At 40.5% G+C, this 23,535-nt stretch overlaps 1 protein-coding gene across 2 annotated transcripts in view; it reads right to left on the bottom strand.

Moving 5' to 3' along the window:
* LOC145339059 (microphthalmia-associated transcription factor-like) overlaps positions 1-22,156 on the bottom strand; it is a 261,551-nt gene extending 239,395 nt beyond the window's left edge. For both annotated transcript variants that reach the window (XM_080183484.1, XM_080183499.1), the window contains exon 1: positions 21,850-22,156. In XM_080183484.1, coding sequence (XP_080039610.1) covers positions 21,850-21,953 — 104 coding nt within the window. In that variant the 5' untranslated portion in view covers positions 21,954-22,156. The remainder of the gene's footprint in view (positions 1-21,849) is intronic.
* Between the last annotated feature and the right edge of the window lie 1,379 nt (positions 22,157-23,535).

Here is a 23,535-nt window from a genome sequence, read left to right as displayed (position 1 = left end):
CTCCAGTGGTGTATGGTAATCCAACTGTATTTGGTTGTTAAAAAAAACAATTCTTACTTTAACCCCTCCAGGGCACCCTTTCCAGTTCTGCAATAATCTCCGTAATCAATTTTGTCATCCTTTCTCCATTCTTTCATTCCCTATCTTTCCTAAATACATTGGGCTGAATTTTCATCTCCAAATGGAGGCGGAATGGGTTAGCAAAATGCAGGGCATAATTTCATTTCACAGGTGAAACTATTTTCCTCCATCTTCCTTGTGCCATCTTAGCGTGTCCTATTGGTTGCGAGTTGAGGAGGCCTTCAGTGTAAAGTTCACAAGCACCATGAGGTCAGGATCTCCATTGTGAGGATCGCAAGAAAATTATACGTCTCTCCACACCCCTATTTATACATCCTGGTGTATGTTTTGGAAGGTTTAAAGAATGCTTATGATAACTGGGGGATATCCACTCAGGATAGGGTGAAACTTTGACAGGCACGGCTTTAATCTTCCGATATCTTCAAATGCCACTGTTGCTGTGTTAATGAAAGGTAAGTTGACCATTACATTGGCCAGCATTGTGCAAGTGTTGATGTGCACTTTTCCATGACAGAAATTTCCCCAATGCATTCAATATTCCAGAAAAATGTTCTGAAAGCCCTCCTGTAATGTTTGTTATTGTGGTTTGATTTAAATATGCAGAGTGCTCTGACTCAGAAAAAAAATCTTGCGCTCCATTGATTGACGGGCAAGATGCTTTGAAGTGGAAATGTAATACCATATATTCTTTCAGTTCCAAGTTATGAAGCAGCAAGCTAATGTTTTGACATCTGTGGCCATAATGAATGTTTGGCTGAGTTCCAAAAACTTGCAGCTCACCTCGTTCAGTAGGTGCTCTATCGACACAGCTGCTCAGAGGAATGACAGATTATTTTAAGAAGCTGTAATAACAATGTGACTTTGATTTGGTTTCTGATTCCATAGTTGTTTAGACAATTTAAGGACTACTTAGGGAACTTAAGGATTACTTAGAAGATTAAACTTTCTGGAGTACAGTTCTTTTCTTTGCAGTTTCAGTGAGAAATGTTTGTTTGAGAGTTTTATTAGAGAGTAAGAATTTAATTTTTTAAAACAGGTATTTAATTTCCATTGCTATTGCATGGTATATGAGGACCATACAGGGTGAACATTGGGTGAATAACAATAGAGGCTTCATGGTGGGTGTAAGGTAGTGTGGGGATCTGAAGGAACAACATTAGGAATAGGCTCCGAAAACCAGCTCAGTTTCATAACCAGCTTGCCTCTGCACCTACACTCCATCATAGCCCACAAACCCCAAGCCTGTGTGAAAAAAATGAAAATCTTGGACAAAGTCAGTTACAAATGGGTGCACGTTCTAGAAGTTGAGAAAGGGACTTGCGTTTCACACACCTAATGTGAAAATCCAAGCCCTTGTATCCAGGAATATTTAGTACTCAATCCAGCCCTTTCCTAAGCAAGGTCAGTTTTGCCACAACATCATGTTTCCAATTGACTGTCTGTGGCAGCAGCTCACTAACCTTAATTATCACACTTGGTGCATTAACATACATGGACTATATACCTATTTCAGGCCATGTTCATTCCATCTTACTGCAACCCCATCTTTTCTTCCAATCTTTTGTGCATCTTGCTTCTCCCTTCTAATTTTACATACCCATTTCCTTGGCAAATCAGATAATGCCTGCCTGACAGCACCAGCAAACCATCCCAGAAAAAACATTATAGGTCCTCACCAGAACACACTCCTGTACCAGTTCTCCAGCTATGCATTCATCTGCCCTATCCTCCTTCTTTCAACTTTACTGGTCGGTCCATAATCTCAGAAGTAATCTGAGGATTAAAGGTCAAAATTGGTAAAGAAATAACAATTCAATGAAAAACTGCCAGGCTTCCTCCTTACTGAGGCCTACAGTGACATGAAGAAACTCAAGGAGGAAAGGGAGGGAAAACGAGGGTGGGGGGGAGAGGGACAAAGAGAGAGAAAAGCAGAGTGAGAGAGAGAGAGAGATGCTATTGCCTAAGCTAAATGACGCTGGCCATGACAATCTGAATTAGAACAAGCTGGTTAAAAAAAAAGTGATCTGCTTTTTGCAGGAGAAATCGTGAATCATTATCGTTGTTTCTCCCATATATTTTCTTTAAAACTTATGGGATATTTTGATTGTATATTGAAGGGTGCCACTGACAGAGAGCATTGATTTATATTCACTTATATTCATGGTAATTAATTTTTAAACACTGACATTGAATTTTGTCCTAAATTGGGTCATGCTTCACCATTAGAATGCATGCTCAAACTAATCCATTCAAGTGGATTTTCCATTCATCTATCATTACTGAATTACACTCCTTTTATTTGGAGCACATAATCTAATTAGTACACTATGTGGTTTGAAAATACCCTCCTTTCAACATTTTAAATTGAATTTCAGACAACTGACATCTCAGACTCGTTTGGACAAAAAGAACCCAACAGTACTTCAGTCATGCAATTAAGTGCCTTATTTGAGACAATCTCATCAGAGACTGTTGCACAAGTATGGTAATGACACCGGTGCACAAGTAGAGGAATGTAAAACAAGGAAAAAGTTTCCAATACAAATGACTACTGAACTCCTACTTTAACCTTAGCAATGGTTAGGTAGCTTTGTGCTCAGGGTGTCCATACACTCACGTACGAGCATGACCAAATGGTCAACACAGTAAGAAGTCTGACAACACCAGGTTTAAGTCCAACCGATTTATTTGATAGTAAACTTGCAAGCTTTTGGGGTTTGTCCCTTCATCAGGCAAATGGAGAGTTCTGACCTCAGACAGAGCATATAACAGCACAGACACCTTACAGAGTACTGATTAGATTGTGAGTCTTTACATCTGACCTGTTATTCAAGTCTTAAAGTAGCCAACAATGTGAGTGGAAGGAGCATTAAGCCCCAGGTTAAAGAGATGTGTATTGTCTCCAGACAGTGCAGTAATTGAGGTTTAGCAAACCCAGACAAGTCATGGGGGTTACAGATAGTGCGACATGAACCCAAGATCATCAAGACAAATGGTCAAGCACAGATTTCCAAAACATCGCTGACCTGTATAGAAGGATATCAAAAACCAGAAAGCAGTTGGTCTGTTCCAAGTTTACTTGCTTTACATGATCATAATTATTACACTTCGGCACCACTGGCCTAGGATGACAGAATCATAGAATCTCTACAGTGCAGAAGAAGCAGGCAATTCGCCCATCAAGTCTGCACCAACCCTCTGACAAAGCATCCCCCAGATCTTATCCCTATAACACCATGCATTTACTCCACTAATCCTCCTAACCCACACTAAGGGGCAATTTAGCATGACCAATCCACATCTTTGGACTGTGGGAGGAAACACACACACAGACATGAAGGGCAGGATTTTCCAGCAGTGCTTGCCCCAAAAAATGAAAAATCCCACCCTTGGTCAATGGATCTTTCCATGGTCCACCCCTCAACCCCTCCAATTCCCACAGTAGGCAGGATAATAAAATTCACATCAGGGAGAACACGCAAACTCCACACAGGCAGTTGCCAAAGGCTGGAAATGAACCTGGTACCCTGGCATTGTAAGGCAGCAGTGTTAACCACTATCCCACTGTACTGGAAAGAAGGAAACAACTAGCCTTCTTGGTCATTCACTGACCTCCAGCTGAACACTTCATGTGTAGCAGAGCTGTAATCAGATCAAGTATCCTCTTCTAGCCATTTGTGTATGTGCGTAACTAAACCAAACCAGATTAAACCAGTTTTTATGTGGGCAATGGGCTCCATTCTATATATAATGTTTTTGTCCTGCAAAGATGCTGCAGCCTGATGGTGAGGTGGGACTGCAGATTCCCTTGCCAAATAAACTTGTCTCGGTGAAGCTTCCAGCAAACCAGCAGACTAACTTGTGAGTTTAAAACCTAATTTTATTGAATAAGCAGGTGGACATGGCAAGTGGACTGACCTTCAAAATGGCTGTGTCAACAGGTATTACTGGGTAACTAAGAAAGTACGGCCATGAACAAGTCTCTTTCAGTGCGTGAGTAGAATGGCTAGAGATATTTTTCACTTCTAATATTATCTGTGAAAATCCTGATAATCCAGCTGCTAATCAAGCGGCGAAGGAAGGGAAAGGGCAATATTGCTGACTAAAACAGGCTCAGAAGTGTACAAAGCGCTCAAGAGTTTGCTCTCCCCTACAAAGTGAAAAGCAATGTGGCTGTCACACATTTCATGTAATCTTGAGCAGCATTACTGTCTCAAGTCACTGGAGATTGCAAAATGGTACAAACATCGTGAGACAGATTTGTGTGCAGTTTAAGACACATAAGTTGACAACATTGCCCAAGTTAACTTTCCACATAACTTGCCAGACAATATTGTCCACAGAAGATCCCAATGACAGCAGTTAATAGTTGCAGTGGTACAGCATAGGGCACAGAACCGTCCATTGGGAAGACAGAGTGCTACAGCTGCAAGGAGGATCATCACAGGAATGCAAACAGGGAAAACACTGATTGGCAGATATAATAGTAACTGCATACAGTACTCAAACAGTAGCAGATCGATGAAAAGTTGGTTGAGATCCATACAATCCAAAACATAAGCATGTTTTTGGAAACTTGCAGGGTACAGTAGACTAAGTAGTATTGGATAGAGTTTGAATAGACATGGGTCAATTAGCGTTATTTCTGAAATCAATGTATTGTGAAAAGTTGAGTCAATGTTAGCTGGAGGGATCATAAATAGAGGTATGTGGTTAAGCAGAAGACAAAATTCCCATAATTTGGAAGTGTTGATTCCACTTATGTAAAAAGAGTAATGTGCAAAATTGCCCACCACAGCGGTGAGGGGTGAGAAACCAGCTTTGTTAGGAAGCAACGGATTAACGACATTGGAACATGCTTTTTCGTGATGAAGCGAAATTCACAACACAAGATGACATGATTGGTAAGTACCCTCAGGTATTCAGTGAAACTGGCAAACTGATTCAAGGATACAAGACTGACCTGCCTGTTGAGAGGAATGCAAGACCAGTTTATTGCAGGTCTCAATCTTTACACTATGTTCTAAGAGAGAAAATAGAACAAGAACCAAAAAGATTTGAGTCTGAGAACATTATCTTTAAAGTAGAACAAAGTGGGCTACAGTATCAAAGTCAGATGGTGGGATTATAATGTAACAGTAAATCAGGTACTAGAATGTAATCCACCTGACACTTTGCTGAACATGGAAGATCTGTTCATAAGGTTGTCAGGAGACCAGATCTTTTTTCAAAGTCAGATCTCACAAATGCCTATCTGTAACATGAGTTAGATGATGAATCTAAATCATGTTGGACTATTAATACAAACATAGGTTTATTTCAGTTTCATAAACTGCCATTTGGCATTTTTTCAGCCCCCGGAATTTTCCGATGGGTAATGAACCAAATTTTGCAAGGAATTTGTACAGCAGTATGCAACTTGGATGACATACTTAATTCAGCTCCAAACAGACAGACTCATCCTGTCAGAATGAAAAATACATTTGGAAAAGCATGGACAATGGGCAAAGTACATGAATGTGAAATGTTTCAAAACTCTGAGAAGGGCCACAGAGTAAACAAAGATGGGTTACTTCCCACCAAGCATAAGGTTCAATCTGTAAGAAATGTGCCACATCCTTAAGAAATCCTTAATCTCAGTTCATTTTTAAGGCCTAGCAAATTATGATGGTAAACTCATACAAATTTTGAAACCTTATTGTATTCACTGAATAAATCATGGGGAAGGTTGTTCTGTGGAATTAGACAAGTGGAATGCATCAAAGCATTCAAGCTGTGTAAAAGACAACTGGTAGACAGTACAATGCTTGCACATTACTATGTGTTTAAAAAGATTAAGCTAGCATGTGATGTCTTTCCATTTGGAATAGGTGTTCTAATCTCTCATACATTGGCAGGAATGAAAAGAGATTGACTGCCTTACACATACTGCCAATGAGCAAAATTATTCTCAGATAGAACATGAAGCATTGTTCATGGTTTTTGAAGTAAGAAGATTTTATAAATACCTATATGGTCATTGCTGATCATAAGCCACTGATGGCCAATTTGAATCCAAAGTCTCCAGTATCCACTTTAGCTGCAATCCAAATGCAGCGATGGGTTTTTCTATCAGTATAGCATTAAGTACAGATATTCAGAAGATCACTGTAATGGCAACGTAATGTCTAGATTACCATCCCCATCAGGGAAGTATTTTTCTTTTTGCACATCACAGACGGCAATGGTAGAACAACTCACAGGGACCTGCTAGACTAGTAGAACAACTTGTAGGCAAGGCTGTGTGTCTGTTTAGCAAATGGGTGGATAACTAGTACTGAATTTAGAAATGATGCCAATTTTGATGTGCAAAAATGAGTTATCAATTGATAAAGCTTGTGTTTTGTGGCAAGCAACAGCTGTAATTCCTGAATGTTGCAGATCGGAGTTGCCATATGGTTTACCTTGTCAACACTTAGGGATGAGTTTGACAAAGAGATGAGCAAGAAACTATCTTTGGTGGCCAGGACATAACGTGTCCATTAAAGACACAGTAAAAAAGTATAGAATATGTCAAGCAGTAGAAAAGCTCCTGCCATCAGCACCTTTGCAACCATGGAAATGGACAACAGGAGCATGGCAGAGGTTGCACATAGTTTTTGCACAATTTGAAGTGCAGCAGCTATTCATTGCAATAGACAGTTTGAAGTTGGTTGAGAGGTTTCCAATGAATTCAACAATAACTAGCGAGATCCAAGATATTTTGCATTTTTTGCTCGCTGTTTATAGGTTCGCAGGGGTGATTCCATCTAACAATAAACCTCAGCTTTGCTCAAGTGTTTGCACATGAAACACAAGTCCACTCAATCACCCTGCTTCCAGTGAAGCAGCAGATCACATACTGCTAATTGTTAAGCATACTCATTAAGAACATGTTAAATACAAATTGGAAGAAATATCAGTTGTCATTCAATTACAAACTGCCAATTTTTTTTGTTTATTTCACATACCTCCCAATACTACCGGCAGATCATCAGCTCAGTTGTATTTTTGAAGACAACTTAGAACTTTACTTCTGAAGCCACATTTAGCAAAGTTAGTAAAAAAGAAACCATCCAGGCAGAAAGAATGAATCATGATGGAGTAGAGCGAGAGAAGGAAGTCTGAAGTTGAACCAAAAGGTTCAGGTAAAAGATCATCATTATAAGTGGCTGAAGCCACTACCAGGATGAGACATGAAAATATGATTTTCACACATATTTGATCATCTGTTTTGTAGCGGGAAGGTTAGGTTTGTCTATGTAGATCATGCGAGGTTCATAAAGGAGGTGGAATTTCAGAAGGATCGAATGAGTCTGATGAATCAGATGATTCGGATACAAGTACTGTACCAATAGTTTCTCCAACACAAGTCATACCTGAAACCAGTTCTGATCCAAGTTTGAATCTGATTTGTCTGATAAAGTGGAAAATTCAATTAAGAGTCAAGTTCAAAATCAGTCTTCATTGGAAAAAAGCTTCTCAGACTCAGGGCAAGATGGATCAAGGTCCTTTCTCAAGTTCTGAAAATTTGGGACAAGAAAGAACGTATTCTCCTAGGCATAGGAAATCAGTGGTTAAATTTGGTTTGCAACAAGAAATGTATACAAGTTGTATGGAACTTGAGCACTGTGTAACATTTTCATTAAAGAAGAAGGAGTGTAATAGCAGCCTCATGTGGCCACTTGTGTGTGTATGTATGTATGTATGTATATAAACCAAACCAGATTAAACAAATTTTAACTTGGATACAAGACTCCATGCTGCACAGTGTTTTTGTTCTGCAAAGATCTCACAAGACCTCACCATGGCACGCTTCAGAGTAGAACAGCATGCTGACTGCATAGGTTCAAACATGAAGAACAGCTACTGTCTAAGACAGTGGTAGAAAATCAATGCCTGGGGAATTACGTATCAAATATAAAAGGGTGTGCATTTATATAGCATCTTTCATATTCCCAAAGCCCTTTGGAGCCAGTGATGTGCTTTATCCAAGTATAGTCACTTTTGTAGTGTAGGAAACATGCAAAAATAGGGAAGGAAATTTGAATGGGATGGGGGAAAGGGTTCTCACACATGGGAATAAAATAGGGAAAGGAAAGGGATAAATAATAGTTAATGATGTATATTATTCCACACAAATGTTCAAACCAGCTTGCAAAAATGAAGTGAAAATGGAAATTATGAATCAAGGTTGTTATTTCACTGAAGTCAGATGGCAAATCAAGCTGCAAGAATGTTACGTGTTTGACTGTCAATGACATGAGAGATATTAAAAAGTGCAGGTGTTACTGCTTAATTTAGATGGCACAATGAAGGGGTGACCATGGAATATCAAAGGCATTCCACGTTAGTGCTTAGAAATGTGGTTTGTTGCAGTTAGGTCATTCACAGAACATTATCCCTCTTCTCTGGTTTGCTGAAAGTATCAAATGTTTCTGATAAGAAAGTTCTGAAGATAGTTTTCTCCTGCTGCATCTTCTCACCCTATTTAGACACTGATTGGCAACAAAACATACAATTGAAGCATGATAACACATGACTCATTCTGTGCAAAGTCATATCTGAAGGGTTCTCATCGCGTCAGCCACACCAACTTGAATCTACATATTTGTGATATCATGCAAAAACCAAGTCATGTAGGGGATATTAAGACAGATGACCAAAAGCAGGTCAAAGAGCAAGACTGCAACACAAAAGGAGGATAAAGATATTGAAAGGCAGAGAATAGGGCAGAAATTTCAGAGCATAGGGCACAGGCAGCTGATGGCACAAATGATGGAACAATGGAAATCTGTGAAGTAGCTGAGCCATTTCAGGGTGTAGCTCGGTACAGGACAAGCTCAATCCTGAGGATCTTTCATAGATGTACAGCATGCTGTCATCAGGAATGCATGAAGAAGATGCATGTGATCCAAATAGAGAGCAGAGCTTCAGCAACAGCTTTCTCCGCCACCATTTTTTTGGTTCGTTAGATCCTATTCATTTACTGTATATATAACCAAATCTAACTAAGTGAGCTATTTCCGCTAGCCAGGCTTTGAAGCCATAAGATCCATAAAACCCAGACATTATTAGCAGTAAAGACTATAACAAATCTCCTTTCCAGTTAGACAGAACTGCACTATCACATTTATCTACAGAAATATATCAAAGAATATATTACAAAATATACCATGGCCCTGCTCCAAAAAGCAATAGACTGGACTCCAAAAGGGAGGTCAAAAATTAAAAATCAGAGGATTCAACCTCTACCCACAGCACAGATATCAGCCACTGCTCTCACAGCATTGGACTGTGAGCAGTGAGCTGCAGAGGAGCTGTAATTAAATTTAACTGTTGCCGTTCAAGTTTCCCAAGGTTCAGGAAGCCCAAGAATGAACTTGATCCAGTAGGCAAATGCTTTTACAGAAACACCTATCCACCAGAGAGAATTGGAATGCTCCTTCCCAAGCCTCTTCTCATTGCTGTGATCGCTGAACCCACCGCCTCCAACCCCTTGATCCAGCAGCACCGCCCCCCCCACACCATCCCCCACCTCCCATCCCAACCATCACTACCACCACCCCACCAAGCTTCAATCTCTCCCCCTTTCTAGAACCATACCCAATGATCTACAATGACTGCCTTCTGTCTCTGATTATCCTACCTAGTAAAAAGTCTGACAAAACCAGGTTTCAGTCCAACCGATTTATTTGATAGTAAATTCACGAGCTTTCAGGTTAGCCCCTTTGTCAGGTGAATGGAGAGTTCTGGCCTCAGACAGAGCATATGACCTGGTGTTGTCAGACTTCTTACTGTGTTTACCCCAGTCCAACGCCGGCATATCCACATTATCCTACCTACCAGCCAGCTAGCCTGTATGTTGTGTGGCTGTCAGGCAGAAGTCTGAAGAACAGAAATGTTAAAGAGATCCTGTTGTCAATACTGGCAGGGCTTCCATAGCCCCCTCCCCCACACCTTGCGCCCAGATCTCTGGGTTTCCCCATCACTAACGTGCACCTCATATCATCATTGTAAATAGCAAGACCATTAGATATTGGTGAACTAATTGAACAATTTTTTTTTAAATTCATGACTATATGTACATCTTTCCAAAAATCCTATAATGCATTACATTCAACTTAGTATGGGTAAACATCTACAAAAAAAATTCCAATCTTTAATTTAAATAATATTAAAATATCCTTTCAGTTAAAATGCATACTATATAAATAATTACAAAAATTTGTACAAATAATAAAACTTCCTAAGAGCATTAAAAAATTTTATCAAGTTGTATCACTGAATTTTCAATAAAAGCAATTATGGCTCACCTGACAGCAAACACACTCACCTCAAACTTTTGCCTACATCTTCAATTCCGATGAAGTTTGATCTTAACCACTCTTTTAATACAGCAATCATTTCATTATTATACTCTGGTGAGCTCCTTCTCATTTATACAGTAAATGGCAGAACCCTTAAGAGTATTGACAGACAAAGGGATCTGGGTGTACAGATATGCAGGTCACTCAAAGTGGCAATGCAGATGGAGAAGGTAGTCAAGAAGGCATACAACATGCTTGCCTTCATCGGTTGGGGAATTGAGTTTAAAAATTGGCAAGTCATGTTGCAGTTTTATAGAACCTTAGTTAGGCTGCACTTGGAATATAGTGTTCAATTCTGGTCACCACACTACCTGAAGGATGTGGAGGCTTTAGAGAGGGTACAGAAAAGATTTACCAGGTATGTCTGGTATGGAGGGCATTAGCTATGAGGAGAAGTTGAAGGAACTTGGTTTGTTCTCACTGGAACAACGGAGTTGATGGGCGACTTGATAGAAGTCTACAAGATTATGACAGGCATGGACAGAGTGGGTAGTCAAAGCTTTTTCCCAGGGTGGAGTCATTGATTACGAGGGGGCATGGTTTAAGGTGTCAGGGACAAGGTTTAAAGGAGATGTACGAGGCAGATTTTGAGAGACTAGTAGGTGTCTGGAACGTGTTGCCAGAGGAGATAATGGAAACAGATACGGTAGTGGCTTTTAAGGGGTGCCTTGACAAATGAGTAGGATGGGAATGAAGGGATATGGTCCCCAGAAGGGAGAAGGTTTTAGTTAATTCGGGCAGCATGGTTGGTGCAGACTAGGAGGGCCGAAGGGCATGTTCCTGTGCTGTAATTTTCTTTGTTTGAAAAGGTAACTTCCTGTATGTTTTAATGTGCAGCAAGTTTAATTTATTGCAAGGCTTAATGTGTAAAAACGTACAACCAGCACAAGCACAGTTGAGTCAATGCATGACCTATTGTCGAGAAAGACGTCTGAAGAATAAATAATGGGGCCAGTTGTCCAGGAAGACATCAGTGGAGGCCACATAGTAGGCTTCCCACTGGGCGCCACAGCCTCCATGCAGATCTGGCCACCAGATTCCTGGCATTGTCACTTTGGCATTTCCCACCAGATACCGGGCCATGCAAAAGGGGACAGCGGGAAGATCACTGGGGTGGGGGGTGTTCTGCTGCCACTCTGCACTGGGATCAGTGACGGAGAGAGGAAGGCTAAAGATTGCGGCTGGCCATCAAGGAGAGGTGGGGTGGTGGGATTGGGTGATGGGAACTGCTGGGGGGATAGGGAAAACAATGACCGAATTGGCCAACGATTGGGAGACTGGCAGTGTGGAGCTACTGTGCATGCGCCAATCTTGGTGCCAATAGATTGGTGCATGTGCAGTGGTCCACTCAGCGCTATGCTGTCAGTGTCTCCAGGAATAAGCCCCACCCACTGATTGTTAGTGTAATTCACGCTGGGGCTCTCTATGATGTACAGAGTGTGGGAGATTCATTTTGAAAATCCCACTGAAAAAACAGTGGGATTTACTCCAGTTTTTGTGTGAATTCAGAACTTTGGGAAAATCCCACCCGCCGTTTTATTTTTTCCCTACGTAATTAATTTCAGTGTTGGTACAAGAATGCATAAAATATGCATATGAAATATCAAACACAATCTTTAATTAATATAATTTTAAATCAGGGCACTCAAACAAGAGTAAAACAGAGTAGCCAAGATGTACAATACTTCAGAGGTCTATACAAAATAGAAATTGTGATAACACCCGCAAGGTCCATGGGGAAAATCGCTGATTGATCTCTCGGTGGGGCTCACTGAGTACGAGTTCCCCTGGTAACAGGCAATGGCCTGCTCAGCTGGAATTGATTATCTAAACCTTTTGAAAGACAGGCCCAGGACTGGGCCTGCTGAACTGTAGTCCCAGGCAAGGACTAGGATGTGTAGTCCAGGATAGTGGTTTTACTTTACAATCTGTAATAAATTAGGTTCCTTTCCAGTTGGGCTTCTTGAGTCATTGCAGAAATCAATCAATTCTTAATGCACAATGAATTCCTCAGCAGTCAAAAAAAATCCGAGAATCAACTGTACCATCGTTATATCATATCTACTTTCCCCAAAGTTTACAAGTGCACAAAATTGCTTCACCAGCTGGTACAGACAGGATGACTAATTCACTGATGGCCAAAAACATGGCTGCCCCCAACATCAAGGAAATATATCCAATCAAAAGCACAAATAAAAATCAACTAACTACAAATTCCAGCATTACCTCAAGCACATACAATTGTGTATTCCTCAAGTTAGAAGAAAGGGAAGTAATCTTGCTCTTAGATTGTATTGAATAATTATTATATCAGCAATATCCCAAAAATACTAAACTAAAATGAATTAGTTTTGAAGTAAAATCACTACTATGTGGGCAAACACAGCTGCCATTTTTGCACAAGATTCCACACTCAGCAGCGAAATGAATGGCCAGTTGTGTCTGGTTAGTGATTAAAGGAGAAATGTTGGCCAATACACTAAGAACTCCTTGCTCACCACAACTGAAAAATCTGGGATCTTTGACATGCTGTGGAACATACAGATAGGGCCTTATTAATGTCCATCTAAAATACAGTACAGCTTACAATATATTATTCCTTCAGCTCGGTCATGTGACATCAGGATAATGTAGTATTTCAATTTTTTTGTCACAATTTCACTCGTCACCATATAGAAAGAAATGTAAAGTCAGGCACAAAGTGATACAGTACGTTAGCACCTTTTAACGCCTAGAAATGATTGCTGGCAATCCCAACAGACAAATTCTTAATATGTTTATAGGACATTTCTTTCTTTGCTGTTTTAACAAGAATTTATTTTAAATAACCTGTTTAATGCTGACCTTAAAAGAAGATAAATATCATTAACGTGTTTAAACATTGACTTTGATCCAAAAAAAAACTGTTAGACCAGGGCCAAATTCCTATCATACCCAAACTGATGGGATAAAAGTCTATTTTCTCTGTGGATATCAAGGCTTCAACACAGCATGGATTTAGGTAGTCCCAAAGTTTCTGAAAGACTGATTGCACAAAACATCATAATTCAATACAATTTGCCATAGAGGTGGATGTTGAATCGAAAAGACTACTGGATAGCTAATGTGCAAAGTTGCCAACCTCTTAATTTGCATTGATCTCCTAACCCTGCAGTATGAAACATTATAAGGGGTGACCAAATGCTTAGTCAAAGGGGCATTTCAAGATGTGCCTTAATCAAGGAGAGGATGGTATAGAGCCAGAGAGGCTTCGGGAGATACTGCTAGAGTTTGATGCCCAGGCACAGAAAAGGAAGTCCACCAACTGTGTTATAAAGGGGATTCACAGGAGGCCAGGATAAGGAAGGCAGAGTTTAAAGTGTGGATTACAGGGCTAGAGAAAAGTACAGAGACAGGATAGGGTGAGAGCATTAAAGGATTTAGACACAAGGGTGAAAATTTTTAGTTCAGGTGTTGGAAAACCCGAGCTAAGTGGAGAAGCCAAGGATAAAGAAAGGGCAAGACATAAATGTGGGATATAGTTCTGGCAGAGCTATAGTTGACAGAGGATGGTCGGAAGAGCTGTTCCTGTACTGTTATCACACGGACATCTAACCAGTAATGTGGAAAACTGCCCAGGTTTGTACAGTCCACAAAAAGCAGGGCAAATGCAATTCAGCCAATTACCACAGTCTACTCTCCATCATCAGTAAAATGATGGAAGGTGTTGTCAACAGTCAAAGGAAGATGGCTGTACTTGATTGAAGTCAATTATCTTAGTCCTAGGACATCACTGCAGGTGTCCCTCAGCGTAGCATCCTGTCCCAACCATGTTCAGTTGCTTCATTAATGACCTTCTCTCCATTATTAGGTCAGAAGTGGGGAAGTTCACTGATGATTTCATCATGTTCAATACAAATTGCAACTCCTGAGATAATGAAACTGCCTGTGCCCTCAAATAGCATAATCTGGACAACATTCAATGTTGACTGATAGATGGCAAATAAAACTCACAGCACTAAAATGCCGGGCAGTTATTATCTCCAACAAGAGAGAATCTAACCATCTGCTCTTGATATTCAAAAGAATTACAATGATTGAATTTTCACCTTCAAAATTTTGGGTGTAACCATTGACCGGAAAACTAAAGGAACTAGCCACATAAATACCATGAAAAGAGTAAGGTTAAAGGCTGGGAATTCTGCAGAGAGTAACTCAACTCCTACCTCCCCAAAACCTGTCCACCATCCACAAGGCACAAGTCAGGGATACGACAGGGTGTACTTCATTTGCTTGGATGAATACAGTTCTAATAACCCTCAAGAAGCTCGACACTGAGAGAAAGCAACCTGATGGTTCAGCACTCCATCCCAGCATAAACATTCACACCTACCACACAACATGAGCAGCAAGTTCTAGTCCAAGCTGCATATCATCCTGACACCACCACCAGAACAGAAAACCTACATCATTCACCCTACAGAAGTAACATCATTTTAAAAAAAGATGCTAACTTTATGAATGCATTACATGTGCAATGTGAAAATATGCATTATACATTCTCAGTGCAATGCCTAGGCCTAAATATTTACTCTGAAGCAAAGTACAATGTCAGCAGACTACCCACAATTGCAGTATCTGAATACAGATACTAAAGTAAAATTACAATACACAGAGAAAAGCCCAAATGCTGAGCAAAGAAAACCATTATTTCCCTTCTGTTCTGTGATTTTTGTTCAATTATGACTAAAATTTCAAAACTACACTTGCTAATTTAGTTTACAAGGCAGCAATGAAACTTCAACTTCTAATTTGGCATCATTTGATGCAAAACTTGCTTTGATTCGTAAAAGCAACTTTGACCATCCACTGGATACATTTCAAGAGTCTGCTCTGGTAGCTTTTGTTCAACTGATTGTAAACAAAGATACGTTTTGGTTTAATGATTTAGCTTTCAGAAGATTGCCATGCCTAAAGAAAACTGCAGTATTTTACAATTAGACAACATTATAGTTCTCAAAGAGAATGAAATTGCAGGTTTTAAATATTCTTGCTAACGGGTACATTTAGTTGTTCCATTATCCTGAAACAGTCTTCTTACTGTTGAGAAATGATCTTACATGTTCCAATCCAAAATGCTCAACATCAAACTATACAGAGGCTCAGTTGAAACAAATATTGCTGCAAATATACATTGATAACATTTTATGTTGCAACGTTCAATACAGAACAGTAATTGCTTTAAAACAAACTCATCAATCATTCACAGGTTGTCATGATCTGGAATGCACTGAGTAATGAAAGCATGCTTAATAGTTATTTTCAACAAAGGGACAAATACTTGAAGACTAAAAAATATGCAGGTCTATGGGGAAAGAGCAAGTTTGGGACCAATTTGGTAGCTCTTACAAAAGCAAAAACAGTCACGGTGGGCTGAATGCCCTCCTTCTGTGTTCTATGATGCTAAGTTTTACTGTTCTATCCTTGACAGCATCTTAAGTAAATTGTAAGTTTAGGAAGATTGATATATGTTTTCAGATGCTTCCTGACATTTTTTTTTAGCATTTTAGATACAAAACTAAGTCCAAATGCAAACAAATAATTCCAATGAGTTCTCTGCACACATCTTACTCTGGGAGAAGCTAACAAAAAATTAATATATTCAAAAATGTTACTTTACCATAATTAAATGCAGTGGAAAGTATAGAGAGCACAAAAGATTCCCACCCATTTTCTAAGACTGTCCTCAAAAAAGTGTGCTATTATAATTTGTAATCATTGTCAAATTGCAGTGCATTCGATATCCAGGGATAACTATCTGTAAAACACAGTATACAAAAATTTCAAATCAACCCTGATCAGGTTGTACAATCTAGATATTTATTTCAGTGTATAGGTTCAGTTACACATTGGGAGGCCTTAACTGAATGCTTGTACTGAGAAATTTGCAGATAATTTTCTGCATTTTATTACAGTACAGGACAGTAAGTAACGTGGGCCTCGTAAATTGCCACAGCACTTCATAGGTCAGAGCAAGTGGCAGGCATTTTATAAACTAATTCTGTGCTGCTTGACTGCTGAGAGACTGACAATAAATCCAGGTAGCCTTCAATCTTAGTTTAGCAATAGGTGTTACATCATTCATGTTAATCCCCAATGTTTTATTTAGTAAGCACACTAAATGTACACTGATTATAGCTTCTGGATATCTGTGTATCATAAAATTACTCAAGATCTAGCAATATATAAAAGATTATCCATAAACAACAGTAAATCAGAAGTTTTTCTGCTAACCCGCACTAACATCTAATTATTTATTATATTTTATTAAATATCATATTTTAACAATAGAAACTGCTTAAACACCATAGATTACTATATTTAATGCTTAATCCACAATAATTTTCATCAAATAATGACATAGTCTTAACATAGAAAGGTCTGGAAGATATAACTTCGGCACGTTCTACCTAAACAGAAAGCAAACCTATATATATTGAAGAACATGTATACTGCCTTAGATAAATTTAAATATCATATTCTAAAAGGAGAAGAACTACATGGATTTGGCCCAAACCCCAAATTTCTTCCAACCTAAATTAGACAACTTTATATCTGTTCAGACCCAAATGAATTTGCCCAGACTAAAGAAAAAGCCACACAGTGGCCATTTCACACAACTGCAACACTCTTCCTTTTGAACATTCAATAACTTAAGTAATTCTACTTAAACAGCAGCTACTTATTGTTCTATAATGGTCAATATGTACAAAAAAAAGCTTTACAAGGCAGGTAACAAAAGCACATGGAAAAGGGGCAAAAAGAAATTTCTGAAGCAAGGAGGGAGATAACAACAGAATTTTCAAAGACGAAGGCAACAAAGGCTAAGGAGTAAGCAATTATGGTGGAGTGGAGAAAAATAGGCTGGTGGAGAGGTATGATGATGCAGGAATTTTCCAATGAGACTGTAGATTTAAAGCAAGATTTTCATTTGTTAGAATTGACATGGGTGATGGGTAAAACAGTATTCTGAATGATGGAAGCGGGAAGATTGGAATGGAGAGCTCTGGAGAACTCTAAATCAGGCATTTGAAACAGGAATTGGGGCTATAACAAAAGAGGAACAGAGGTAGGGATGAAATCAGATAGTACTGGGGAAATGAAAGAAGGTGATTTCAACAGCAAATTAAATGTCAAAGAGGAAACAGAGATCAGGCAGCAGACAAAAGTGAAGAAAATTTAAACCCAAAAACTAATGTTTAAAAGTATGAACAAAGAAAATTACAGAACAGAAACAGACCCTTCAGTCCTCCAAGTCTACACTGACCATGCTGCCTGTCTGAACTAAAACCCTCTACACTTCCGGGGACCATATCCCTCTATTGCCATCCTATTCACGTATTTGTCAAGAAGCTCCCTAAAAGTCACTATCATATCACTTCCACTACCTCCCCAGCAGCGAGTTCCAGGCATCCACCACCTCTGTGTAAACTTGCCTCATACGTTTCCTTTAAACCTTGCTCCTTTCACCTTAAACCTATGCCCCCTAGTAATTGACTCTTCCACCCTGGTAAGATTAAATTAATTGCTTACAATGACATTTGTTACTCAGGATTATTTCAGAAGTACAACTTTATTGTTGGTGAAGGTATTTCAAGGCTAAATGGCCAACCCGCGTTCCTACACTCCACAAACTTATTGAGTGAATTAAAAAGGTCATAACTAAACTAGGCTTTTTAAAAATTTCTGTAAAATATTTCACTTTTGCCTGCACCAAACTTAAACAACTCTATTGCAGCAAATCATTTTAGTTTACATAATAATTTGCTTGGGTACATTATAATGATGCAAAATATAGCACTGCAGAAAAGCTTTGCTTCAAGAAGAACAAATTGTTGCCACCTGAAGATTAAGCTACCAGAAGCAGGTGTAGAAATAATCTGGAAAAGTACACCTGTCTCTGGGGACAGGTAGAGGAAAACAATCACTTGCGTTAATTAATCACATCTGCCCTAGAAATAACTGAAAGTGTCAGATGAACAGATCTGAAGGCATAATTTCACAAATGAAACAGCATGGTGCTTTAAAATTCAATGTGATCTAATCTGAAATGGATAGATTATTATACTGAGTAATTAGGGCCGAGGATAGATTGTGGATTTGGTTCTGGTCTCCACAAGATTTGGCTACAATCTGCTTCAGAATAAAGCAGGACAATATTGAAAGGACAGGAGACGTTTCTTGCAAAAACTCTCTTCATAAATAAACAGAACCAGAATGAGTTACTGATAATTAATGAAGTGGTGAAAAAAACATGTATTGTTATTTTCTATAGCAGTGATTGGGAGAACAGATATTTCATCCAAATCCATTCCTTTTTTTAATTCTTTCATGGGATGTGGGCATTGCTGGCAAGGTAAACATTTGTTGCTCATTCCAATTGCCCTTGAGAGGTAGGTGGTGTTGTGCCACCTTCTTGAAATGCTGCTGTCCAACTAGTGTAGGTGCACCCACAGTGCTGGAAAGGAGTTCTGGGATTTTGACCCAGTGACTGTGAAGAAACAGTGATATAGTTCTAAGTCAGGGTGGTGTGTGGCATGAAGGGAAACTTGTTGGTGGTCTTTCCAGCATCTTCTGGACTTGCCCTTCTAGATGGTCCAGGTCATAAGTCTGGAAGGTGCTGAAGTAGAAGTTTTAATGAGTTGCTGCAGTGCATCCAGTACATGGTACACGCTGCAGCTGTGCATCAGTAATGGAGGGAGTGAATGTTTAAATTGGTGAATGGGGTGCCAGTTAGTGGTCCTGGATGGTATCAAGCTTCTTGAGCATTGTTGGAGTGGCACGCATCCAAAGTATTCCATCATACTTCTGACTTGTGCATTGTAGATGGCAAACAGGTATAGGAAGTCAAAGTGGTGTGTTATTCACTCAGAATGCCCAATCTCAGTTCTGGTTAGTGGTAACGCAAGAATGTTGATGGTGACAGATTCAGCAATGGTCACGCCATTGAATATCACAAGGAATTGATAAGATTCTCTCTTTTTGGAGATGGTCATTGCCTGGCAATTATGTAGTGTAAATGTTACTTGCCTCTTGTCAGCCCAAGCCTAAATGTTGTCCAGATTTTGCTCCATAAGGACGCAGACTGCTTTATTATCTTATCTTAGGAGCTGCAAACATCACCAAACACTATGAAATCATCAAACATCCCTACTTCTGATGCTATTATGGGGGGGGGGGGGTGTCATTGATATTACAGCTGAATATGGTTGGTCCTTGGACACCACCCTGATTAACCCCAATAGTAATGTCATGGGACTGAGATGATTGCCCTCCAACAACCACAAACATCTTTCTTTGTGCTAGCTAAGACAGCAGAAATTGGAGGAGTTTTTCCCATTCCCACTGGCTTCAATTTTGTTTGTGTTCCTTGATATCAGACTCAGTCAAATGCCACTTTGATGTCAAGGTACCACACTCAGGCAAACGTCAAGAGCAGTCACTCTCACTTCCCCTTCAGTTCAGTTCTTTCGTGCGAGTTTTGACCAAGCCTCTGAGGTCAGAAGCCCAGTGTTCCAAACTAAGTGCTGCTGGTGGAACCCAAACTGTGTCAGTGAGCAGGTTATTGCTGTATTGTAGCTTAACAGCATCATCAAGAACACCTTCCATCATTTTGGTTGAATTGGCCACTTTTTTGGACAGAATATACCTGACAAAGTGGAAAATTGCCCAGGTAATGCCAGTGTTGGCTAAGGGCACAGGTGGTTCTGGAACACAGTACTGGTGCTGGAATGTTATCAAAACCCCAACACCTTCATGTCCTTTTTGGGGACACATGGAGTGAACTGAATTGACTGAAGACTGGCACCTGTGATACTAGGGGCTGCAGGAGGAGGCCAAGATGAATTATCCACACTGTACTTCTGGCCGACGATAGTTGCAAATGCTTTAGCTTTGTCTTTTGCAATGCTGTGCAGGTCATTCCCATCATTGAGGATGAGGATACTTGCAGAACCGCCTCTTCCTGTTGTTTGTTGTTTAATTATTCACTTCCATTCAAACTTGATGTGCTAGAACTGCAGAGATAGGGATTATGGAATCACTCAGCACTGTTTGGGGCAAGATATAATATTAAATCATCCCTCATATCATACTTTTGTATGGTTCTGACCATAGAATTCATACAGTGCAGGAGGAGGCCATTTGGCCTATTGAGTCTGCACTGACACAATCCCACCCAGGCCCTAACCTTGTAACCTCCACATATTTACCCTACTAATCCCCTGACACTATGGTCAAATTAGAATGGCCAATCAACCTAGCCTGTACATCTTTGAACATCACATGTTCAGGGATCGAATAATATGGGATCAGTGATATCAAATATAAAAGCTAGCCAGTCCTGCAATTAATCATGAAACAAGTGTGTGTTCAGATCCTCCAAAATGTACTTATTTTCTGTTATGTCACTTAAACAAATAAAGGATCTCCTGGAAACACCCTGACTATACACACATTAACCCCGAGAGGGCTAGTCACAGCATCTTGTGCTCACCATATGGTTTAATTGTTGGTGCACCCAGATGAATATTTCGGTAGCGTTAAGGCATGAATATAAAAATAAATTGTGCAAACTGTTTACAAGAAGTGTCCTCTAAAAAAAGAGTCAGTCCATCCGAAGTCTTTACTGTAACACCCAAACGTGTAGCAGTTCAAGTTTACAAAATAAACATACACCCTTGCAAATATGCAACGTGTCCCAGTTCCACAAGTCAAAATCTGATAAATATCAACCAATTATTCGAGCTGTCAGATATGACTTCCCTGTTTACATCTGGACAACAACAACAACAAAACGCTTCCACAAGCCGTTGGACGGGGATTTTCTCTTATTTTGACAGAGCCTTGGTAAATTATGGTAGCTGTAAAGGACGAAGCGAGTTTCTGCTTGAGCAAGCAATGCACCGGGCTGCCTCCTTGGCTTAACCTTACAACTTCAGCCGAATGCAGAGAGAATGTCCATTTAGAGCACGCACACACACACCAGTGCAAAAATGACATTTGCTTTTTTTTAAAAAGGAAGACATTTCAGAATTAACACGTTGTTTCACACAATTTTTAGAGAGAGACATAACTATTGGCCGGCGCAGTGGGGAATGTGTTGACATTTGGGACGAGTTTAAAGAGACATTTGAGAATGTGTGTGTGTGTGTGTGGGGGGGGGGGGGGGGGGGGGAAGGGGGGTGGTGTCAGTGGATGGTCGCCTCCCCCAGGCAGCGCTGGACAACCCCTTGTCCTGTGGGGTTGGCAGAGGGCGGCAGTGACCAGTGTCTGCAATGTCCAGCTCAGCACCAAGACCCTCTTCAAGCCCTCCCCCCAATCCCCTAACCCACTGACTAACCTGCGGCTCAGTGGTTGACTCTTCAGCTCGTAAAACGTTTTCGCTTCTTCATGAAATTCCTCTCCGACTTCAAAATCCGGAACGATTCCCGACTCAGACTGCATGGGGCCGGAGATAGAGAGAAATGGGGGTGTATGTGTGTGTACTGGGAGGACAGAGTTATAATAGAGGGGCTACAAATAAAACTGAGAGAAGGTTATTAAAAATAATTACAAAGTAACGGCAGGGGTAAATGTCAAGACAGATACAAAGTTTCTCCGAGTTGAGTGACTGACAGACGCTGTCTCCCGCAGCCGAGCCCCCGAGCTTGGCCACCTCCTCCTGCCGGCTGGGCGGCCGCGCCGCCCGCCGGGAGTTGTAGTTCGCCGCCGTGCCGGCGTTCCCTTCACTTCCGCTGCGGCCCCCGAGCCGAGGGACTACAACTCCCAGGAGCCCCCGCGGCTGGGCTGGCTTGTTGGAGCATGTGCCCTTGGCTGACCGGCTCTCTCTGTCTCTCTCTCTGCTGCTGCTGCTCTCCATATACAGTGTAATGTCAGCAGGTTTTATTGGCTGCTGCAAGCAAAGCACCACAGTAAATTCTACTTTCATTTGTTTGCATCAAGCCGGCCAAAGGGTAAACAACTGGAAAATGCTGGGGGTGGGGTTCATTGAGCGAGTTGGCATTAAAGGTTCATTCCCAATCTAAGTGGCGTTGCTTTGTTTCTCTCTCCCCAATTCCTCGCCTGTGCAAGCAAGCCCGGAAATCTGACTGTCATCCGAATTGTATCTCACCCCAGCGTGTGTGTGTGTGTGTATTTATTTATTCCCAATGCGATGTGATGCGTCAGCAAACGTATTGTGAACTCGGGATGATCTTGCAAAAGGGGTTAAAAGACCAGAGTTTTGATCTTTTCCCTTCACCTACCCGGGGACACTGCAGGTAGCAAAACATTACAATTTCACACAAATGCAGGAGGACAGCATCCCTGGGGTATGTTTCACGGGTGGATTTCACAGACATTCTGCAGGAACCCTAGCTGACTCCCAGCAAAATTGTGATGGAGCATATTTTCACACAATCGTTCACTGACTTTGATTATGTGCAATCCCTTAAAATGAAATAACTTTTGACGATCTAACGCTTCCTTGGGAGGAAAAATACGACGGCTGCCGAAATCTGAAATTAAGAGAAAATGCTGGAAACAGCTGGTCAGGCATCACCTACAAACGGAGTTAACGTTTCAGGTGATCTTTCATCAGAACAGGAAAAATTAGAGATTTAAATTTTCACCAAGTGCAATGCGAGCGAGAGAGAGAGACTAAGTTAAAGACAAAATAATGCGGATGCTGGAATCTGAAACAAGAGCAGAAAATGCTGGAAAATCTCAGCAGGTCTGACAGCATCTCATAGAGTCACAGAGGTTACAGCATGGAAACAGGCTCTTTGGCCCAACTTGTCCATGCTGTTCTTTTTAAACCCCTAAACTAATCCCAATTGCCCACATTTGGCCCATATTCCTCAATACTCATCATACCCATGTAACTATTTAAATGCTTTTTAAAAGATAAAATTGTACCCGCCTCTACTACCACCTCTGGCAGCTTGTTGCAGACACTCACCACTCTCTGTGTGAAAAAATTGCCCCTCTGGACACTTTTGTATCTCTCCCTCTGACCTTAAACCTATGCCCTCTAGTTTTAGACTTC

The sequence above is a fragment of the Carcharhinus amblyrhynchos genome, chromosome 3 (assembly GCF_965287045.1).
Source record: "Carcharhinus amblyrhynchos chromosome 3, sCarAmb.v2.hapA, whole genome shotgun sequence".
In the NCBI taxonomy this organism is placed as follows: Eukaryota; Metazoa; Chordata; class Chondrichthyes; order Carcharhiniformes; family Carcharhinidae; genus Carcharhinus; species Carcharhinus amblyrhynchos.
The sequence above is the reverse complement of the archived record's forward strand: the minus strand, read 5'-3'. Positions and strand labels throughout refer to the sequence as shown.